This window comes from Eufriesea mexicana, unplaced genomic scaffold (genome assembly GCF_001483705.2).
Source record: "Eufriesea mexicana isolate 0111107269 unplaced genomic scaffold, ASM148370v2 scaffold7616, whole genome shotgun sequence".
Lineage (NCBI taxonomy): Eukaryota > Metazoa > Arthropoda > Insecta > Hymenoptera > Apidae > Eufriesea > Eufriesea mexicana.
In genome coordinates, this window is record NW_016915410.1 from 54,002 (window position 1) to 73,271 (window position 19,270).

The 19,270-nt window shown below is 29.9% G+C and overlaps 2 protein-coding genes and 1 long non-coding RNA gene across 4 annotated transcripts; 2 read left to right on the forward strand and 1 right to left on the reverse strand.

Annotated features, from left to right (window-relative positions):
- The first annotated feature begins 3,371 nt into the window (after positions 1-3,371).
- On the forward strand, positions 3,372-17,559 carry aPKC (protein kinase C iota type). The gene is made up of 8 exons (XM_017907351.1): positions 3,372-5,432; positions 12,354-12,387; positions 13,811-13,892; positions 14,844-15,129; positions 15,275-15,727; positions 16,081-16,553; positions 16,899-17,014; positions 17,452-17,559. The coding sequence occupies exons 1-8, from the start codon at positions 4,634-4,636 to the stop codon at positions 17,537-17,539; spliced, it is 2,331 nt and encodes a 776-aa protein (XP_017762840.1). The 5' UTR covers positions 3,372-4,633; the 3' UTR covers positions 17,540-17,559.
- LOC108552712 (uncharacterized) lies at positions 5,439-6,577 on the reverse strand. Of its 2 annotated transcripts, XR_001890577.1 has the most exons (4): positions 6,536-6,577; positions 6,350-6,468; positions 5,597-5,810; positions 5,448-5,515 (listed from the first exon to the last, which is right to left on the reverse strand). It is a non-coding gene; the product is annotated as an uncharacterized LOC108552712 (long non-coding RNA). The 2 variants fall into 2 exon arrangements; XR_001890576.1 differs by having other exon boundaries at positions 5,439-5,810.
- Positions 17,545-18,335, forward strand: LOC108552711 (uncharacterized). The gene has a single exon (XM_017907369.1). The coding sequence runs from the start codon at positions 17,600-17,602 to the stop codon at positions 17,942-17,944; it is 345 nt and encodes a 114-aa protein (XP_017762858.1). The 5' UTR covers positions 17,545-17,599; the 3' UTR covers positions 17,945-18,335.
- Positions 18,336-19,270: the final 935 nt, after the last annotated feature.

Here is a 19,270-nt window from a genome sequence, read left to right on the forward strand (position 1 = left end):
GTAAAATATTCCATCTAACGTATCAATTAAATCATTTTCTGAACAAAAACGTTGTGCTGAATCAAAAGTTATACGTGTATTAAAATTAAGGTAGTTAAAGTGGACTAATTTCTATACGTAGTGATCTTTAGGTATTCTAGTTTATACATTCCAAATAATTAATTGATTTTTAAAATCTTTAGAAAGAAAATAGATAAATATTTGTTTGAAGTTGTAGCTATGTTCATATTGTGATATAAATTGAAGTAAATTTATATTATAATAAATTTGTATAATAGTTTGTTTGTAAATACAACAATTACGATGCATTTCTACCGAATAAAAACGTTCATTAAAAATTTGTAGACATTATTTTGAAAAAAGAGTGTAATCTAAAAGGAAATTATATAATATTATAAATAATGTGTATATACGTAAGCAAGTATTGACTGAAATGTTTAGTATTATGTAATTGATTTATTATTTTTTATAACATTGGCTGACTTGTTTAAATGTTTTATGTTTTTAAAACATTACATTTAAAGAATATATGATCAGATTAATAGTTTAATAATTTAATAATGTAATTCTGTTTCAGCATAGTACAGAATATTGATACTGAATAAAAATGCCTACACAGACAACAGAAAATGATGATATTCGAGTGAAAATTGTTTATAATGGGTAATACAAAAGATTTTTTCAGAATTTGAATTTTATAAACTAGTATTACATGTACAATTAAGATATATATAATATTAAATTATTAATTATGGTATTAAAATAAATTAAAATAAACGGTTATACATTTAGAGATATAAATGTATAACAAATTTTCTTGCAACATTTAAGTAATAAATATTTACATTTATTAATAATTTAATATTATTTTGTAATCATAAAATTACACAATTATAATTTTAATGTTATTAAACTGGATATAAATAACATTTAACGACAAAAGAAATACTAATTCATTTACATGAAGTTTTATTTTTATGATTGATTTATTTTCAACTTTATAGATAGATAGATTTATTTATTTCAGCTTACATTGCCAGGAAATGGAGATTTTTTTTTCAACTTTATAAAAATGATTAGATTATTAACATTTATTACTATTTAGAGATAAGAATTGTGTCACATGATAAATAATTCTTTTAAATATTCATATTAATATAATTTTATAGTTAAGAATAAATTACTTATAATGAATATAACGTGGATGTATTTGTATATATATGTTTAATATAAAATTATTTTGATATAGATATATTGTATACGAACATATGATTAAATAAGCTTATATGATTTATCTTCCAATTATCATAAAACACTTGATAATATTTTTAGCACAATAAAAATGAAGAGTATGAAATATATTTTCATGTTGGAAAGTGCATAATTAAGGTAACAAATAAATAAATAAAAAAGTCCTATATGGTTTTTTCTATTTATTTATGTAGTTATTTTTATGTAAATGATACTTTATACCAAAAGTATAACTTTATGGAATTTAGTATTTGTATTTCTTGATTTATATTTTCTTTATTATTGCTATATGAATGTATAAAGATACAGATGCTATGTTAAAACTAAAGCGATATCCAATTATTTATTAAGTTAAATAATTTTATGAAATTATTTATATCTACTTATTTCTTTAATTGTCATTTTTCTTTTTAATTTATCTAATTTATAAAGATAATAAAGAAAGATTATAATTTAAATTGTATAAAAATTAGATAGACTGATATAAACTATCTAAATATTATCATTGATTTTTAATAATTTTTTTTTTGAGATACTGTGCTATAATATGCTTTTTATTAATTTTTTACATTAGGAGTAATTTATAGTTCTAATTTTCTTATATTACTAATATATTATGGTAAATAACCAAGGAAATTTTATTACATTTGAAATTTTTTAAGAAAGAAAAAATTATAATGACTTATGTTTGTATTAGGGAAGTGCAGATTACGTATATCACTCCTGGCATTTCAGTAGACACACTACGAGAAGAAATGCGTACAATATGTGGATTTGGTGCTGCAGGACCAGATCAATTTACAATGAAATGGGTTGATGATGAAGGTGATCCATGTAGGATTGCTTCTCAACATGAACTGGATGAAGCACTTCGTCTTCATGAACTGGAAAAGGATACTGAAATAACTATACATGGTAAGTATTTTTTATAAATGTACATATGTTAAAAGAATATACTTTTTTGTGTGCATCAAATATATAAATAATATCACATAATTATTTATTATATGTATCATATGTTAAATTATGTCACCTGTTTATTAACATTTTGTTAACACTTTAATACGTTTTAAAATATTCGAAATGCCCTTTTAAAATTTGAACAAAGTATGTATACAAGTATATAAATATAGTAGTTTTTAAAAATGTACACTTGAAAATTGTAGTGCAAATTACATTGTATATGTAATGTGAATTCATTTTCAATACACTGGATTTTAGTAATATAAATAGAAATTGAAAGTATATTTAAAAATTGAAGTACTATAATCTTAAAGTTAATGTTAACTCAAAGATTTTATCTCGAATTATTGCCAAATTTTCCTCTTTTAATTTATAATTTATGATTGAAGTAATCATGTATTAAATGAACTTAATTAGGTATTTATATTCAAGTATTAAAAAAATTCTGTTATCTGAAACAATATTTAAAAATGTATCTTTTGTACATAAAATATAAATTATACAATCACAAAATTTATTATAAAATTGAAATATCTGTATTACATTATTTAAATATTTATATTTTTAATATTAATATTTGTTATACTGTTAAATAATATGCATAACAATCGTTAAAATATAAGAATCAAAATTTTGGTATCTTTACTTAAAGAACAATTACAGAATCAGTAGAATATTTAAAAATAAAGCGTTATTCATGTTAACGGACAACGTGTAAATAATATTTACGAAATACAAAAATACTTGTAGATGTCCATTTTTATATCTTCTATTTAATAATATTTGAGCAATTCAAAAAATCAAATTCAACTTTTAATATTTAATACGTATAATTGAAATATCGTGTCAGAGTACTTTTTAATTTGTTGTACTTTACAATGTATTTCATGAAATATTATCACATTTTGACTTTTAATGTTTACAAAAGGGTTACATATTGTTTCGTATGACGTTACTATAATATAAATGGAAAGCTAAGCGCTTAATTTATTAATGAACTTGATTAAGTAACGGCGTTGTTTTCCCTCGTGCTTTTCTCTGCATTCAACGAACATTTAGAAACAGTTATAAACGCCTTTATAATTAATGAAAAGCACAGTCATCGACAGTTCTGAAATCATGTAGCTTCTTACGTACCATTATTTTTCGTGATTATTCGTGTATACTTAATAATTAACATTTGTTCTACGTGTTATTCATATACGCAACTTTCAAATATACCGAAAAAAAAGTTAGTCAAAATGCCAGCAGAAGGTGATAAAGAACATAATTAAAATTATAAGAAAGGGAGTGTTCATCGGAAAGGAAGGAGCATGTGCGACACAAAACGATTAAATTTACAATAAGGGAAGTAATAAGGAACACGAGGATCGTGCGAAAGAAAACGGAGGATGGAAATCGGAGAAAAAAGAAATGATAAGAAGTGACGAATAGTGAAAATGAGAGAGCGAGGAATGAATGAGAAGGGGAAGAAGAAGCACGGGAAATGGGCGGGAAAGAAGGGAAAAGGGTTGGGTAGTTTGTTAAAGAGAAATCAGTCCTGTTTTCCAGAGTGTGCCTTTATTCTAGCGTTTGCGCATTTCGTGGAGTAAAGCGCGTCGGGCGGCGGCGGTAGTTAACGAATCCCGCGGCAGCAGTCGATATTCTTACGCGGACCGATTAGCCACGAAGTTTCCTCACGGAAGTACATTCGAACTCATCGTCGAGATGCGTTTAAACGCGAGAAGATAGTTCAACGGATCTAATCAAAGAAAGGATATCGAAGACAAAAAAAAAAAAAAAAAAAGGGGGGAAAAATAAGGAAAAAGGATAAAAAAAAAGGAAAGAGAGAAACAGGAGGAAACAAGATAAAATACGGAATAAAGGGGAAGCAAATTCGACTCGAGGCAAAACAGGAGAAAGATAGAACGTTGATTAGCCTGAAACGTTGGCGAACGATAACAGCACTCCGAGGAGAGGCTTGCGGCAGACTATTTCAATGGTTGGCGATTCATGTCGAGAGGTTGTGATAGCATACCTTTAACAATCGCTGTTGTCAGTGAAGAGGTTGCAAAAGTGGCGATAAACCAGCATCGATCGCGCTGACTCGTCGCATTCTCAGCCGGGTTCTCCTGCAAGAGGTCGGGCTACGGTAAAAGACGAGGACAGAGGACGGCAGAGGAGCAAGAAGGAGAAAGAGAGAGCGAGAGAGAAAGAGAGAGGGGGAGAGAGAGAGAGAGAGAGAGAAAGAGAGAAAGAGAGAAAGAGAGTGTGTGCGCACGTACCCGTAGGAAGGAAAGTAGGGAAAACTTGGGGTGGGAGTTAGAGGGTAATAGCGAGCAAAAGACGGGAGCCAGTGGTGTACGACTGTTGATGGACGATATTAGGCAGCCAGGATAAAAGAAATTCAAGATAAATATACGGCTAAATTGTTCGCGAAATGGCGTGGGGTTATTGGAGCGCAACATCAGTTAGCGATCGGGGTCGGTCACCTCGTCGTGAAAAGGATAAACAACAGCATCAGATATTGCATCAGCAACAGCAACAGCAGCAGCATCAGCAACAACAGTATCTTCAAGCTGAAACGGGAGTTTCGCAGGCGATATACGGTGTACCGCAAGTACAAGGTGAGCTTACTGGTGTCAGCTCCTCCTCTGCCGTCTCTACAGGGCCTGGTGCCGGTGCCGCAGTGGAGGAACCACCCTGCAGTATGATGATACAGGGTGGTTCCTTCTATTCTTATTCCACGGCTACGGCGGCAGCTGCGACTGCGGCCACTGTTGGGCGTAGGATACTTCCTGTCGTCGAAGGAGGACCCTCCACCTCTTCGACTGGTATTCAAGTTTTACCAAGGGATCGACCTATTAAATCGAGTACCAGCACGTATCCACCATCGCCGAGCAGCGATTCAGCCGAATACGAGCAACCGATTACCGGTCTACGAAGTGAATGTTCACCCCATAACAGTCCCCGTGACGATATATTCGCGCAACCTGGCACCTCCTCATCCAGGATGAAACTTTTATGCGACAAGGATATCGATGACACGTCCGAGATTGATATCGACGAAGTTACCGCGACGGAGATGATGTACGCGACCGCTAATCGAGCTATAGGGACTAGTACGTGTCGTGTTCATGGACTGTGCAATCCACCACTGGATTCTGCAGGACCTATGCCGTCTCTGATCGACGATACAACTGGATCTTCGCAATTTTGGTTCAACGACATCACCTGGGGTAGGTCTTGACCTGGCTCCTCGCTAAAGACGATTGAATTTCGTCGATTCCGTTGCAACGAAGCACGATACTAGCGAACGTCTCTGTTTTTATTACTAGCAGTTACTGTTTTATTACTTCTTTCTTTCCCCTTGTTTCTTTATTTGATTTCATATTGCACGTACCTTATATAGTTATTGATTTAGGCGAACAGCTGTCTTTTTTTACTGTTACCGATCGAGCATAATCTTGATTTAGCCCGCCGATTTGAGTACTCGGATAGAATTGTTGAACATCGATCGCGAAGAATCTTGGGTGTCTTTTGATACAGCGGTTACATGTGCGCTTATCTAATCTGTGCCACCGTGCCTTTTCGCCTATTCCCATATCCGATGATTTCTGAAATGTAATCCATTATCGTTATATTCTGTTTGATATTGTCCCATTTTTAGAAGTGTCACAATGTGCTTTTGCATTCAACACTGGATATATTCTTTTGAAATGTCTCCCGACTTTACTTACACGTTTCATTCTACGGATTTATCTTAATTATTTTCTATAACTAATTTTTATTCGATAGAAAAATCTTTCCCTTCATTTGGATAGAAAATAATCTTGGCATTTATAATGCGAAGAACATTTTTAAACGAATTATGGATACGATTATTATAATATTTTAACAAACTGTTTCTTCATAAATGATTATTATCACATTTACCGATCTTTTTCCTACTTTTCTTTTCTGTAGAAAATGATCGATATTTGGATAAAAGTAAATATAAAATGATTAATACCTGTTTATACAAAGTGATGAAAACCGAAAGGTAGAGTGTCGATATAAAATATCCTATAAATAAGATTTTCTGTTTGCTTCTGTTCGGTTATAGCTGTTGCTAGATAGCAAGCAATTAACTCAGTGATAATTAACACAGTTTTACCTGCAGAACATTACGGCTTTAGTTTCTCGATACGTGATGCTGATAGATCCAAAGAATGCTTTTTCATGTGCCGAAATAATTACAGAATTCCAAAATTTTTGGAACATGGACCAGGGTACCTGAAATTAGATGTAAGATTAGAATATATTTTTATTATGATATTATAACTATGATCGTGATACTCACCTTTTTAAATCGTAAATCCAAGCAGAAGGTTCCAATCTGGGTTCGAAAATTTAGTTGAATATTTTTCACTTCGAAAAATAATATAAAAAATCAGTTTATCAAAAACTGGAACATTTTGGAAGGAAAAAGAAATTAATTTCCTTGATTAATTAGAATAATGTAGGTTTGAAAGTTTTTAGTTGACTATCATCGTATATATTATTGAGTATCTTTTACTATTAATGGTGCTATTTAAATAATTCACAAATTGAACATATTTTGCAATAGTTCCTATTCTTAAATATTTTCACTTTTCATTTTATATACTTTACATAACTTATATTTTAAATTAATATCATATAATATCGAATTTTTTCAATTCGCATAAAAATAAATAGACTAAAATTGGAAGAACTAGAAGAATATTTAATTAAGGAAAACCTACCAGTAAAAGCAACATATATTTTTTCCCTTCTCTAAGGACAAGAAGAATGTAGTGGATATAAAAGTTACACAGTTCTACCGTATGCCGGAGGCTATTGTATTAAGAATAAAACAATGAAAGCTCACTTGAAAAAACAAAGATGATCTTAAAATTGTATTCCTTAGCACGAAAGAATTACTTTTATCCTTTGAATTTATGTGACCTTTAAACTTTTCCTTTTATTCTTTTTTCTTTACTTTTCTTCATTGTTATTTTTGATGGTAAAAATGAAAAGAATTTTGGTAAATCTTTGTCGGCAAAGAGTATATTTCAGATGAATAGAAACGATGCATTATTTGATATATATTTCAAAAATAGAACTGAATTTATTTCAAATATCTCGCAGCTTTATTTCATTAATTAGGAAATCAATGTGTTTATTGATATCTATCGATCAATTTTTTTTCAAACACGTAAAAGATATTATACATATATACTTTTAATCTAGCTTAAAGAATTTGATAAGGGAAATGGAAAAAAAACTGTCCATGGTTGTCGAAAAATGATAACAGTATTACTACAGAAGTGAACAATTGAACAAAACAAATGTTAAATTGAAATTTAAAAAAAGAAAAAGGTAGAGAATATGTTCATAGTAAGTAAAAGATTCTACCCTTCGTGAAAAATAAAAGAGGAATAAAATAAAGTATGTATTTGACGTTGGAGAAAATTATTTTCATTACGAATATTTCACTAATAGTTATTCTAGTATACAATATTGTAATTAATTGCTTTTCATTGTTAAGTTATGTATAATTTATATGATTTGTAAAAGAATAAATTGTTGATAAATTTTATGAAGAATAGAATGCTAGTAAATTTCGTTTATAATTATTGTTTATAATACTTTCATGTATTATTAATGATTGATTTTTCGTTCTTATAAGTTTTATGTAAATATTCAAAGTTGTCTGGATACTTTGAATCGATCTAAATATATATCAAATAATTTAATCGTTTGAATAGTGAGAAAATGTTGATTTGCTCGAATAATTTCGACGTTTCTAAATATTGAAATAATTTAAATTGAACCAATGAACATCCATCTCTGCATTTATCTCACTTATACGAAAAATCTATAACTATTCAAGGAGTACAAATTTCTAGGCATAATTATTTAATATTATCATATAAAGAAGGATTATTATACAAATCAATTTTCCAGTTCTGAAATTATTAAAAATTCTTTCCAAAATACTCAAAATATTTCAATTACAGAAAAACAATCCATGCAATTAAATTCTTATAAAGCATATTATACAATATTGCTTTAAATTTAACATTTAACATCTTCACTGTTTACTTTATAGTACGCTTTATAGGTTTCAAATAGAAATATTTAAGGGGCACTAAGAATCTCAATTTATATAAAATGAAAGAACAAAAATGGGTAGAAGGAAAGCAATATTTGAGTCTAAAAGGGGTCTAGTCAATTCCAATTATTCCCTGGAATGATTGATATTTTAACATTTCTTAAGTAAACATAATATAATATAATACTATAAAAATAAAAATAATGAAATTTCAAAGCAGTCTATTTTATTTACTCATGAACCTATATCAGATAAATATCTGTTTATCTTTGAGATTATTAGATTTTTATAGATTAAATACTAAAATATAATTATATAACAAATTCTATGAATTAAAGATACAAGAAATATAGTTATATAAAATATAAATGCAGTTTTGCTGATATTACCAGTTATATAAAGGTCATTTCGAAGAGTGCACAGAATAATGTTACGGATTGGCCAAGTCTGATATAAAAGGAGTTACTAACGGCCACGCGAGTGCTAATAAAACGACTCTCGTCTGTGTTCCACTGAAATTTCCAATCATCCTGAAACGAGTCCCTGTTGGTGATAAAACCTAGAATGAACAAAAAAATAAGGTGTAATTTAAAAGTTCGTAGTGTTAAATAAGATAACAAATTTCTTATTACTTACAAAAATTAATTCCAGGGAAGATGTACAGGTTTCGCAATGATTATATCCTGTCAGAATATCTGTAAAAGAATTTGTCGATTTAAAATTCGAAAATTTCCAAACTTCGTAGCATTCTATGAAAATGTTGAAGTCTTCGTCAAAATGGACGACAAAAACATTTTCAATTTCAACGCTGAAACTATCAGACCAATTGACATGACTGGTTTCCGATTTCTTGATTTTTCCAATTATCGATAGTATGTAACGAGTGTTCCAGCGTTAAAATAAGTTGACAAAATTTAGGCTCGATATAAATACTTATCTTTATCTCGACGCATCTCCTTCGAAATTAATTAATTTCCGTAGCTAATATATTTTCTGTTTACTGTATTGCGGCCATTACATGCCCTTAAATTATTCGACTGCTCTCCCCAGATTAGTCTCTATTTCGGCGTGCAAACTGGAACAACGTGTAAGAATTCATTTAATTCGTCAGATTGGGCTCAGCTCGATAGTTTAGGACGATCGATTAACGCGCTGTTTAAGCTAAATGTAACGGCGGACATTGAAAACAACGTTGCAGCTACTCTTGTGTCTAACCAAGCCTACGCCGATAAAAGCGATAACAACGATCGCATCAATTGAATTCAATGTTATCCGTTATCGGGCCGCGTTTTATGATCAGGTTATGGAATAAAAGTAACAGTAGAGGATATACTTCGCGGCAGGTGACTACTTTCCGAAATCTAATATAGATCGTTATCTTTGTACACGATTTGGTAGACGCGAGTGCTGGAACACGTTGGGTATATACCATCCGAAGATCGCGTCTTGATCCATGGTGTCCTAAGGCTAGCTGGACAGAGAGACAGTTATAACGTTATGATGACGTTATACATAATGCATGATCTACGTTAGTATTTGGATTTACTTTTACATATAATACGAACATTCGATTCAATTATTTGCGTTTCACATCGTTTAACTGATCTGATATTTCACGGGTTACTTTTGAAAGGAACTTTATTATACATTTTTGGCTAGTGGATATACGTACATTATGGCCTGGAAACTTGGGGTCGCCTGTAATTTCGTACCTACGGATATTAAAACGCATCTAACGAAGTTATTGAATGAAGGTACTTCACTTTTTATACACGTATACATCTTGTAATCTAAAAATTTGTGGGAGCAAAGAAAATTTTCTTTTAATTATTATTTACTAAGAAAAGAAGCAGTAAAGGTAAGATAACTTCAATCTTTCCCGCAACTGTGTATAATCATGTGTTATTTCATAACTTAAGTTTCAATTATGCTCTAATCAAATCGAAAACGAACGTTGAGAACACTGAGAAATGGTTTCGCCATTAAAAAATATTCTAATTTTTATAATCTTGGGATTGGCGGACATTTGGATATCAAAGTATACATCTAATGAAGTTATTAAGTGAAAATACTGTACTTTTTGTGTCTATTTTTATTAATCTTACTTGCTAATATTTTCATACTTATTGCTTTTTTATTTTTCATAATTAGTGATCTTTTATGATTTAAAAGCTTTAACTATTATTTATTAAAGAGAAAAAAGCAACACAGGTAGGATAACGACTTCTGACGATATAGTATCTAACTATACATTGTAAGATGATGTTTCATAACTTAATTGTCAATTATGATCTAATCAAATCAAGAACGTCATGTGTAGCTACACATAGAGGTGTGATTTCACCGTAAAGGAACACTGTAATCTTTATAATCTCGTTTCAATACAAATTCTGTAGAAACGTATTAAAGCTTAATAATTTTCAAATGAAATACGACGTGTTCGTATGTTTATATTAAAAGAAGTTTTAATATTAAAAAAAATATTTAAGAATACGTATTATACGTTATAATCGAAAAATTAGAATCGCATTAAGTTTAAATACGTTTGGACGTTTTATTTCGTTTAACGCGCTTTTAAAATTTGTTTACTCCTCAAATATATATTTATAACGTTGTAAAGATCCATTAGATAGAAGTTTATGCATAGTTTATTTCACGCTCGACGTGAAATCTTACATAATATCGTATAAATTGGCAATGTAATGAAAAATAGAGATAAATTAATTTTGAACATTTTCTTTAATTTTCTATTTTTATTCGTTAATATTCCTTGTGCTACGGATCGATAAAATGCATATTTTGTTTAGCGGTTATCATATTTAGCTATCAAAATGATACATTTTTTCATGATTTTGATATAAATAGATTGAATATTGAGAAAAAATATTGTGACGTAGTTCAGGTGTTCGATATACTGTATCATATACGTTATATCATTAAGGTGTGATATATATTGTACATCAATTGTGCATCTTTACGAAACATTTTCTTTATTCTCTTTGAATTATTATTTATATTAAATGTAATTTTCGATATAACGAATACCAAGATTAAGAAATATTTACAGCTCGTATATTTCATATTTGCATATTTATGTTATCCGTTTACAATAAAATACTTCGCAGTTGTAAAGGTACAAATCGCTAGCAGCTCAGTGTGCTTGGTATTCGAAACATATTTTACTGTTATCGTATCGTTAAACATTAAACATTTGATCTCACAGATTTCTGTTTCATCAAGTTTTCTGGATTGCATATAAAAAATTTGACAGCATGATGTGTTTTCATATTCACATTGTTGTTCATGACATAGAAGAAAACGGCTCGTTTTGTTAATACGATTAATGTTAAACCTTACCTTAAACCTTTATTTAACAACAATTTTCCAGCATGTTGTGTGTATCCTTAGAAAATTCAGTTTAGCTATTTTTATTAAATTTAACAATCCTTTACTTGTTCGTTTTTGAATGTGTGCTATGTCGTTTCAAGTAGTCCCTATAGAAGATGATCTTCCTCTCGAACTAAAGTAGAAATCTTTCTTCTTGTAGATCAGACAAAAGTGGCAAAGAAAGTCACGTTAACCATTATAAATGTACGTAACCCAAAGCGTATTAATTTAACAAAAAAAAATAGTAATGAATTTAGTCATTAAAATGAATGGATCCCTGGGCTAATTACCATAGTGATGCCTGTTTTGCATGGTTGAATATTCATAAGATATTCTTTCCGTGCTTTACAGCTGGTTTTTTGATCGTTCAGAGTACACTACAATTAGCGACTCTATGTATCAGCAATCTATATTAGATTATGTATATACCAAGTTGATTATGCTTGATTTACCATGTTTGTCAATTTTTAGGGTACAGGTAAAATATCCAAATTAAATAATCTTTTTTTCTTTCCTTTATTTCAAGGAATAGTTTCTTCGATATTTGCGCTTAGTGTTTCGACTCTAAACTGCGTGTTCTTTTGTCTTTTCCAATGCAAATGATATAATAATAATGTAGGATATGAAATTAAAAAATAACTTATTTTTGTTACAGTTTTTCCTAACGTGCCATTTCTAACATACATACAGTTTCCATAATTCAGCGATTTCCAACATTGTACCATACTAGCCAGCGAGTTGTTTAATTAATGATAAGTTTAAGTTTTTCTCACGAAGGAATAAGAGTAGCCTGGCTATAACCGATTCACCTCAAGAAAAGGAAAGGGAATTGTTAAAAGAATCGTTCTCTCCGCCGACGCTTTTTCTTTTCGAATATTCTATTGCTGCATTTAGAATCAAGCAAATTTGTTTTAGTTTTCATGGAACATTGACGATCTTAATGCGCTTATTTTAAGTTTCATCATTTACACGAATTTATATATATATATTATATACGCACACCCGATTCTCAATTTTTACGGTAAAGATTAATATAGATTAATAGTTAACAATGAAGAATCGGTTCTAAGACTTCGCTAATTTGTTTTCTTTGTAATTTACACGTCTTTCGAATGAACGATATTTCGAAATTTAATAATATCTGAATGTACAAATGATACGTATAAAATTGTCAAAAATTAAACTTGATTTTGTCTTTTTGCCGTCTATCAGTATAAAATAGTTTTATCAACAAAATTGTGTATTAAGATATTATTGTAATATCAGGTCATCCCGTAAATAAAGGGATTTTCCTAAAATATTAGCGACGAAATAAAAATTTCCTGACAGAGGAATTGAGCAACTAATTGATTTATAATAAACCATTGTAGAAAATTAAAAAAATATATTAATGATTATTAATATTATATATAATTAGCTTTATTTTATCCCTTTCAAAAAAAGAAAAGTACTCGTGTTATTTATAGGATGACCTAATAATAATAATAATGATAATAATAATAACAACGATAGTATCATTAGATATTATCACGATTTTGTTCATATATCGTATAAATTAAGGATCAGGTGTAATGCATTATATTAACGTACCAGCAGAGTCTAAACGAATGGTTCGTGTCACGGATCAGTACGATTTTATGTATCCCAATATTTTCCATTTTAAATACCGCGGGTTTCTGGCGATTGAGGTGTTCTTATCGTGTTTACAAATTCTCTAGTACAATTGTTTTGCCCTTGTCAAGATATACGATAGTTTTGACGGTCGGGAAATATGGAGGGACTTAGGCCAGTCGCAGTTTTATTGCAGATATTTCAGTGCGGTATTCCAATGAGGATATACTCATATTTTAACATTAATCGAGATACACATTTCCTTGTAATTAATCAGAAACTAGCATTGTTAACAGGCATGCACAGCTTTGTACGATAGGCTTCGTGTAATATCGGTAACACGTCTTTTCCAATCAATTAAATCTGTTAAAGTTATACATTCCGAAAGAAAAGTAATAACAAGTAAAGAAATTAAACTGAGAAAAATATTCAGGGCAGACTTTGAAGATCGATTCTCTGGTTCTCTCGTGATATTTATGTTTTTTCATTTTCCAAAGGAAGCATCTACAGACGTGGCGCACGTAGATGGAGGAAGCTGTACCGAGTGAATGGTCATATATTTCAGGCGAAACGTTTCAATCGGGTAAGCATCATTTCATTCAACTTATTGCCCCATTGTTACTTTCCGCATTTTATCCTTTCTTTTCACTCATTTTTTCATATTATTTCTCACATATTTGCATCAATCGCGCACGATGTACTGTGTCATCCTTGCAACACATCAGCATTCCAGTCGCAACATCTCATCGTGGTGGATAGATTGTAATTCCTGATCAGAGGAACTTGCTGGCTAGTGAACATCGACGATCATTTTGTATATTTATTCATTGAATGTCAATTCTGATAATGATTCTTCCCTTGAATGCTTAAGAATGAGAATGATGTAGGTCTGTGTTATTTCATTTTCAGAAGTAAATGGTTAATGTGTAACGTTTAGTGTAAACAAGTAAGAATGTGAGTTATTATATGCTAGAATTTGTAACATTGTATAAGTAGTGAGCTTTATTTTTTATATTAATTTATTATATTATAAACTACAATTCCTTATCACAAGTAATTTAAAGTTAGATAAGATAAAATATTTGTAGGTAATAATTAAGAAGAAATAAGGTATAATAAGGCTCTAATGAGTTCCAATGTGTATCTAAAAAACTTCATTATCAAATTTTCTGTGTGTGTGTTTTTAACAAAAGAGACTATACAAATGGAAATGCTACATAATATCTATTTTCACTGATATATAATGGTATACTGATATCTATATTGGTTACTAAATTAATTGAAATATAAAAAAGAAGAAGAACAAAAGAAGTAGAATTATTCTTAAAACGTATTTAATGTTTTCATTATCTGAAACAATTCTAATTTGAAACAAATTTTGATATTTTATTCTTTAAATGAAATGCTCCAAACAATAATTTAGTCTTTCAATTACGTTAGCTTGCATTCTTCTTGTTCCCAAGATTTGACACGAGTTAGCTCCAAAAGTTGGAAATGGTTACGTTTACAAGTAATTTCTTCTTTGACTCTTTAGCGAGCGTTTTGCGCGTTCTGCCAAGATCGGATTTGGGGACTAGGTCGGCAGGGGTTCAAGTGCATTCAATGCAAGCTGCTGGTACACAAGAAATGTCACAAAGTAGTACGCAAACCATGTTTGAGTGTACAACAACAGCAACAGCAACAGATGCCAAGCGCAGAATCGCAGACGATCGACAGGAATGGCGATCAACAACAGCTTGATTCTGTTCAATGCAGTCCGGTAACTCATCTCGAGGATGAGATCTCAGATTCGCCAATTATTGAGGAGCATTCACGCAATCGTAAGAACATTTGAATATTTATTTGGTAGTATTAAATATATAAACGAAATTTATTTACCTATTGAGAACTATGAAAAGATTTCTTATCTTATTTACTGAATTATTACTGAATTATTATGATCTATTAAATTAAATCTATTTATAGGAACCGGAAGTGAAGAAAGGGAGGAGTTGCCGTTAGATACGTTAAATGATGCGGACAATTCCAATGATATGCAGAGGCAATATTCGTTAAACGATTTCGAACTGATTAGGGTAATCGGTCGTGGTTCCTACGCGAAAGTTTTGATGGTAGAATTGAAGCGTACAAAGAGGATTTACGCGATGAAAGTAATCAAAAAAGCCTTAGTAACGGATGATGAGGACATCGATTGGGTTCAAACAGAGAAACACGTGTTTGAGACCGCCTCGAATCATCCTTTCCTAGTGGGACTTCACTCATGCTTTCAGACACCTTCTCGTCTCTTCTTTGTAATTGAGTTTGTACGTGGTGGTGATCTGATGTTTCATATGCAAAGACAACGCCGACTTCCGGAAGAGCATGCCAGATTTTATGCAGCTGAGATTAGTCTTGCTTTAAATTTCTTACACGAAAAAGGTACAAAAAATTTCTTGCATTGTTTTCAGAAAATATAAAAGCTAGTTTTTCTTTGGAAATATCTCGCAAGTATTTTCTCAGCTTTTTATAATTATATTAATACCACAATAATATTATATATTATTACAATAATATAATAATATTATATTAATAAATTAATTATAATTATATTATAATTTGTAATCTTTTCAATAGTGAAATGTATTTCAAAGAAAAGCAATAATTTGTTTATATTTATTTGTATCGGCATATGATACAATTTTATCAACATTTCATATATTTTTATCTGTTTTAAATATAATTTAATTGTTGTTCATATCAACATATAAATTAATTAATGACTTTTCTTATAGGTATTATATACAGAGATTTAAAGTTGGATAATGTGTTGCTTGATCACGAAGGACACGTAAAATTGACTGATTATGGCATGTGCAAAGAAGGCGTTAGAGAGGGTGATACAACCGCTACATTTTGTGGCACTCCAAATTATATAGCGCCTGAAATATTGCGGGGTGAAGATTATAGTTTCTCTGTAGATTGGTGGGCGCTTGGTGTACTTCTGTATGAAATGCTTGCAGGTCGTAGCCCGTTTGATATCGCGGGCGCGTCAGAAAATCCTGACCAAAATACCGAAGATTATCTATTCCAAGTTATTTTACAGAAGACAATTCGTATACCAAGGTCGTTATCGGTCAAAGCAGCATCTGTGCTTAAAGGTTTCCTTTGTAAAGATCCAACTGAAAGATTAGGTTGTGGCAAGAGGCCAACAGCTTTCCTTGACATTATTACTCATTCTTTCTTCAAAGCGATAGATTGGGAAATGGTAATTTTTATTAAATTAAAGAATTAACATAGATATAATGAGACCATAAAAATTGTTAGAAAATAATTATAAGATAGCGTCCTTGAATGTGTGATGTTAGTAGTTATATAGTCTAGATTAATCCTGTTTAGCATAATGTTGTCACCATAGTAATGGATAAAGATAGGATTAATTCAATTAATTGTAATTTTGATATTGATTATAGTTTTATAGCCAGTGATTAATTTTAATTTAATGAGAATATTACTTTCATTACCACTATCACATATAGGAACTACTATATATAATAAATAAATTATACAAGAAATATATTTTTTACCTGAAATATTATTAATGCATTTTCAGTTGGAGCAAAAACAAGTAACACCACCTTACAAACCAAGATTAGATTCTGACCGTGACTTAGCTAACTTCCCACCGGAATTTACAGATGAACCAGTTCACTTAACACCGGATGATCCGTAAGTTTTATTACACAAAATTTATCTAATTTATCTTCATATTTTAAAACAAAACAAAAAATTTCAAGCTGCTATTTTTAATATTAAGTTTTATATTTAGTTTAAAATCTCAGCAACAACTTAAAAAAGTATGTGACTGTTTTTTTAAATTACAAATACCAATTTAATTTTGATCTAACTGATAACTATTTGTTTACTTTATATATATGCAGAAATACAAGTTAATTTGTTTAATAGTTACTGAGAAAAGTACGTCGTTAATTTGAAATGTTATTTCAAAGAAAATGCATTTAAAGTTTTTCATTCTCTCAAGAGGTATACAACAATGTATTCTGTAAATCATTATTCAGAACATACATTTCTAAATAAAAATATATTCTTTTACAGAAAATAATAAGATAAACTTGTGACTTACAAAAACAATAAATGTTTTTCAGGAGAGTGATCGAAAAGATAGATCAAAGTGAATTCGAGGGTTTTGAGTATGTGAATCCGTTACTTATGTCTTTGGAAGACTGTGTGTGACAAGAACCGTTTGTTAGTGTGCCATGTCACACTCATAATCAACAGTTACAATCGTGTTACATGTACGAATTACAAGACAAACTTGCGAAGCTTCGAATCGATCCCCTATTGAACATCAGCTCAAGAAATCGAGGTTATCATAATAATGTTTTTTTAATGACGTACTCCGAAGAGAATGAGAACGACAATAATTATAATGAATATCGGTTATCACCACCTTTTCCATTCCGATACGAAAGTCCGATATGCTCCAGTTCTCTAAGTATCACAGACGTAACGTATGGCTTTAGCAATAACAATGAGATCATTAGTAACTATGATGATGAACAGAATTACGACGATGAGGAAGATGAAAGTCCAAAGAAAGGACTACTGAAGCAAATGTTTTGCCTTCCATTAAATTAAGCTAAATAAGGCTTATTTAATATTACGAGATTGCCTCTAATCAATAGTTAATATAAATTTTGTAGATTGCAAGAGATTTGAAACCTGTAACAACTTTAAAGTTTACAGAATCCTTGTACTATTGGAGAAAAAAGTATTTAATTTGCGCCACATATTATATACGATCGTGTTGAACTCTTCTTTCACATGGTGCTGCAACTTAAGCGTATTAATGGGTATTATTTTCAGCTATTTTTAGAAGAGAAATGAATTTAAACGGAAAATGTACCTGACTGCTTCGATTAATCTCGTAGGTAATATGTCATTCCGTTGTGCAGTCGTTCTATTAATATTTACAAACATTGTACGATCTAATATATCGCTTGCATGAACGTATTCACTAAAAACAATAGCAACAAAATATTTCTAACGAACTAATATCTATTTAAGAAAAATGCTGTATATTATAGATTAATTACGTTTGAAAAAATATAGCAAACGTAAGTATAAAATTTCTAAAAAAATTAATTTTTTTTTTTCTACATTTTTCTTTTTTTTATATATATATATTTCATATATATATATATATGAACAATTTAAACCTATGATGTATTAGTGATACACTTTTAAAAGGAAACTGTTGATCACGATGTATATTAAAAGAAAGAAAGAAAGAAAGAAAGAAAAAAAAAGGAAAAAGGAATCTTAATCACATCACAATATAGTATTATAAATTTTTTCTAATGTTTTTGTTTGTGTTGCAAGGATGTGAAAGTTATACAGTAAATAATTTTGGTATAAAGCTTTCTTTTACAAATAAAATCACATTGATATTTATTAATACATTCTATAAGAAACCTTTTTTTTGAAAAGCTATAAAAAATATAATCATCTTTATAATGTATTCAACTTATGAGACTCTAATACATAAAAAGTTAAAATTGCACAAAATTATAAGCATTAATTTTGTATTTTAAATGAATTAATTTGTCCAAGTGCTATATTTTCCAATTTCTATTACTACTTCCACATTTTTAATAGAAATTGTAGCTGTTTAATCGTTTTTATAAACCAAATGTATTTATAGTAACATAAAAAGGTCTTCCACTGCCATATTTTTTTGTACCTACTGCAATACTTAGATCACCGTCTACGTAATTAAGGAAATAAAGAAATTCCACACTTACTGTTACTTGTGTTAATATTTCTCCTTATAGTAAAATTAATTGACAAGACTAAGAATAAGATTTTCATTAATTTCCAATTAACGAATTAAAGTATTTCTAATTGAAAATGTTTTGAGTAAATAATATAAGTACTTTGATTTTGTGCAATTTTACATTACTG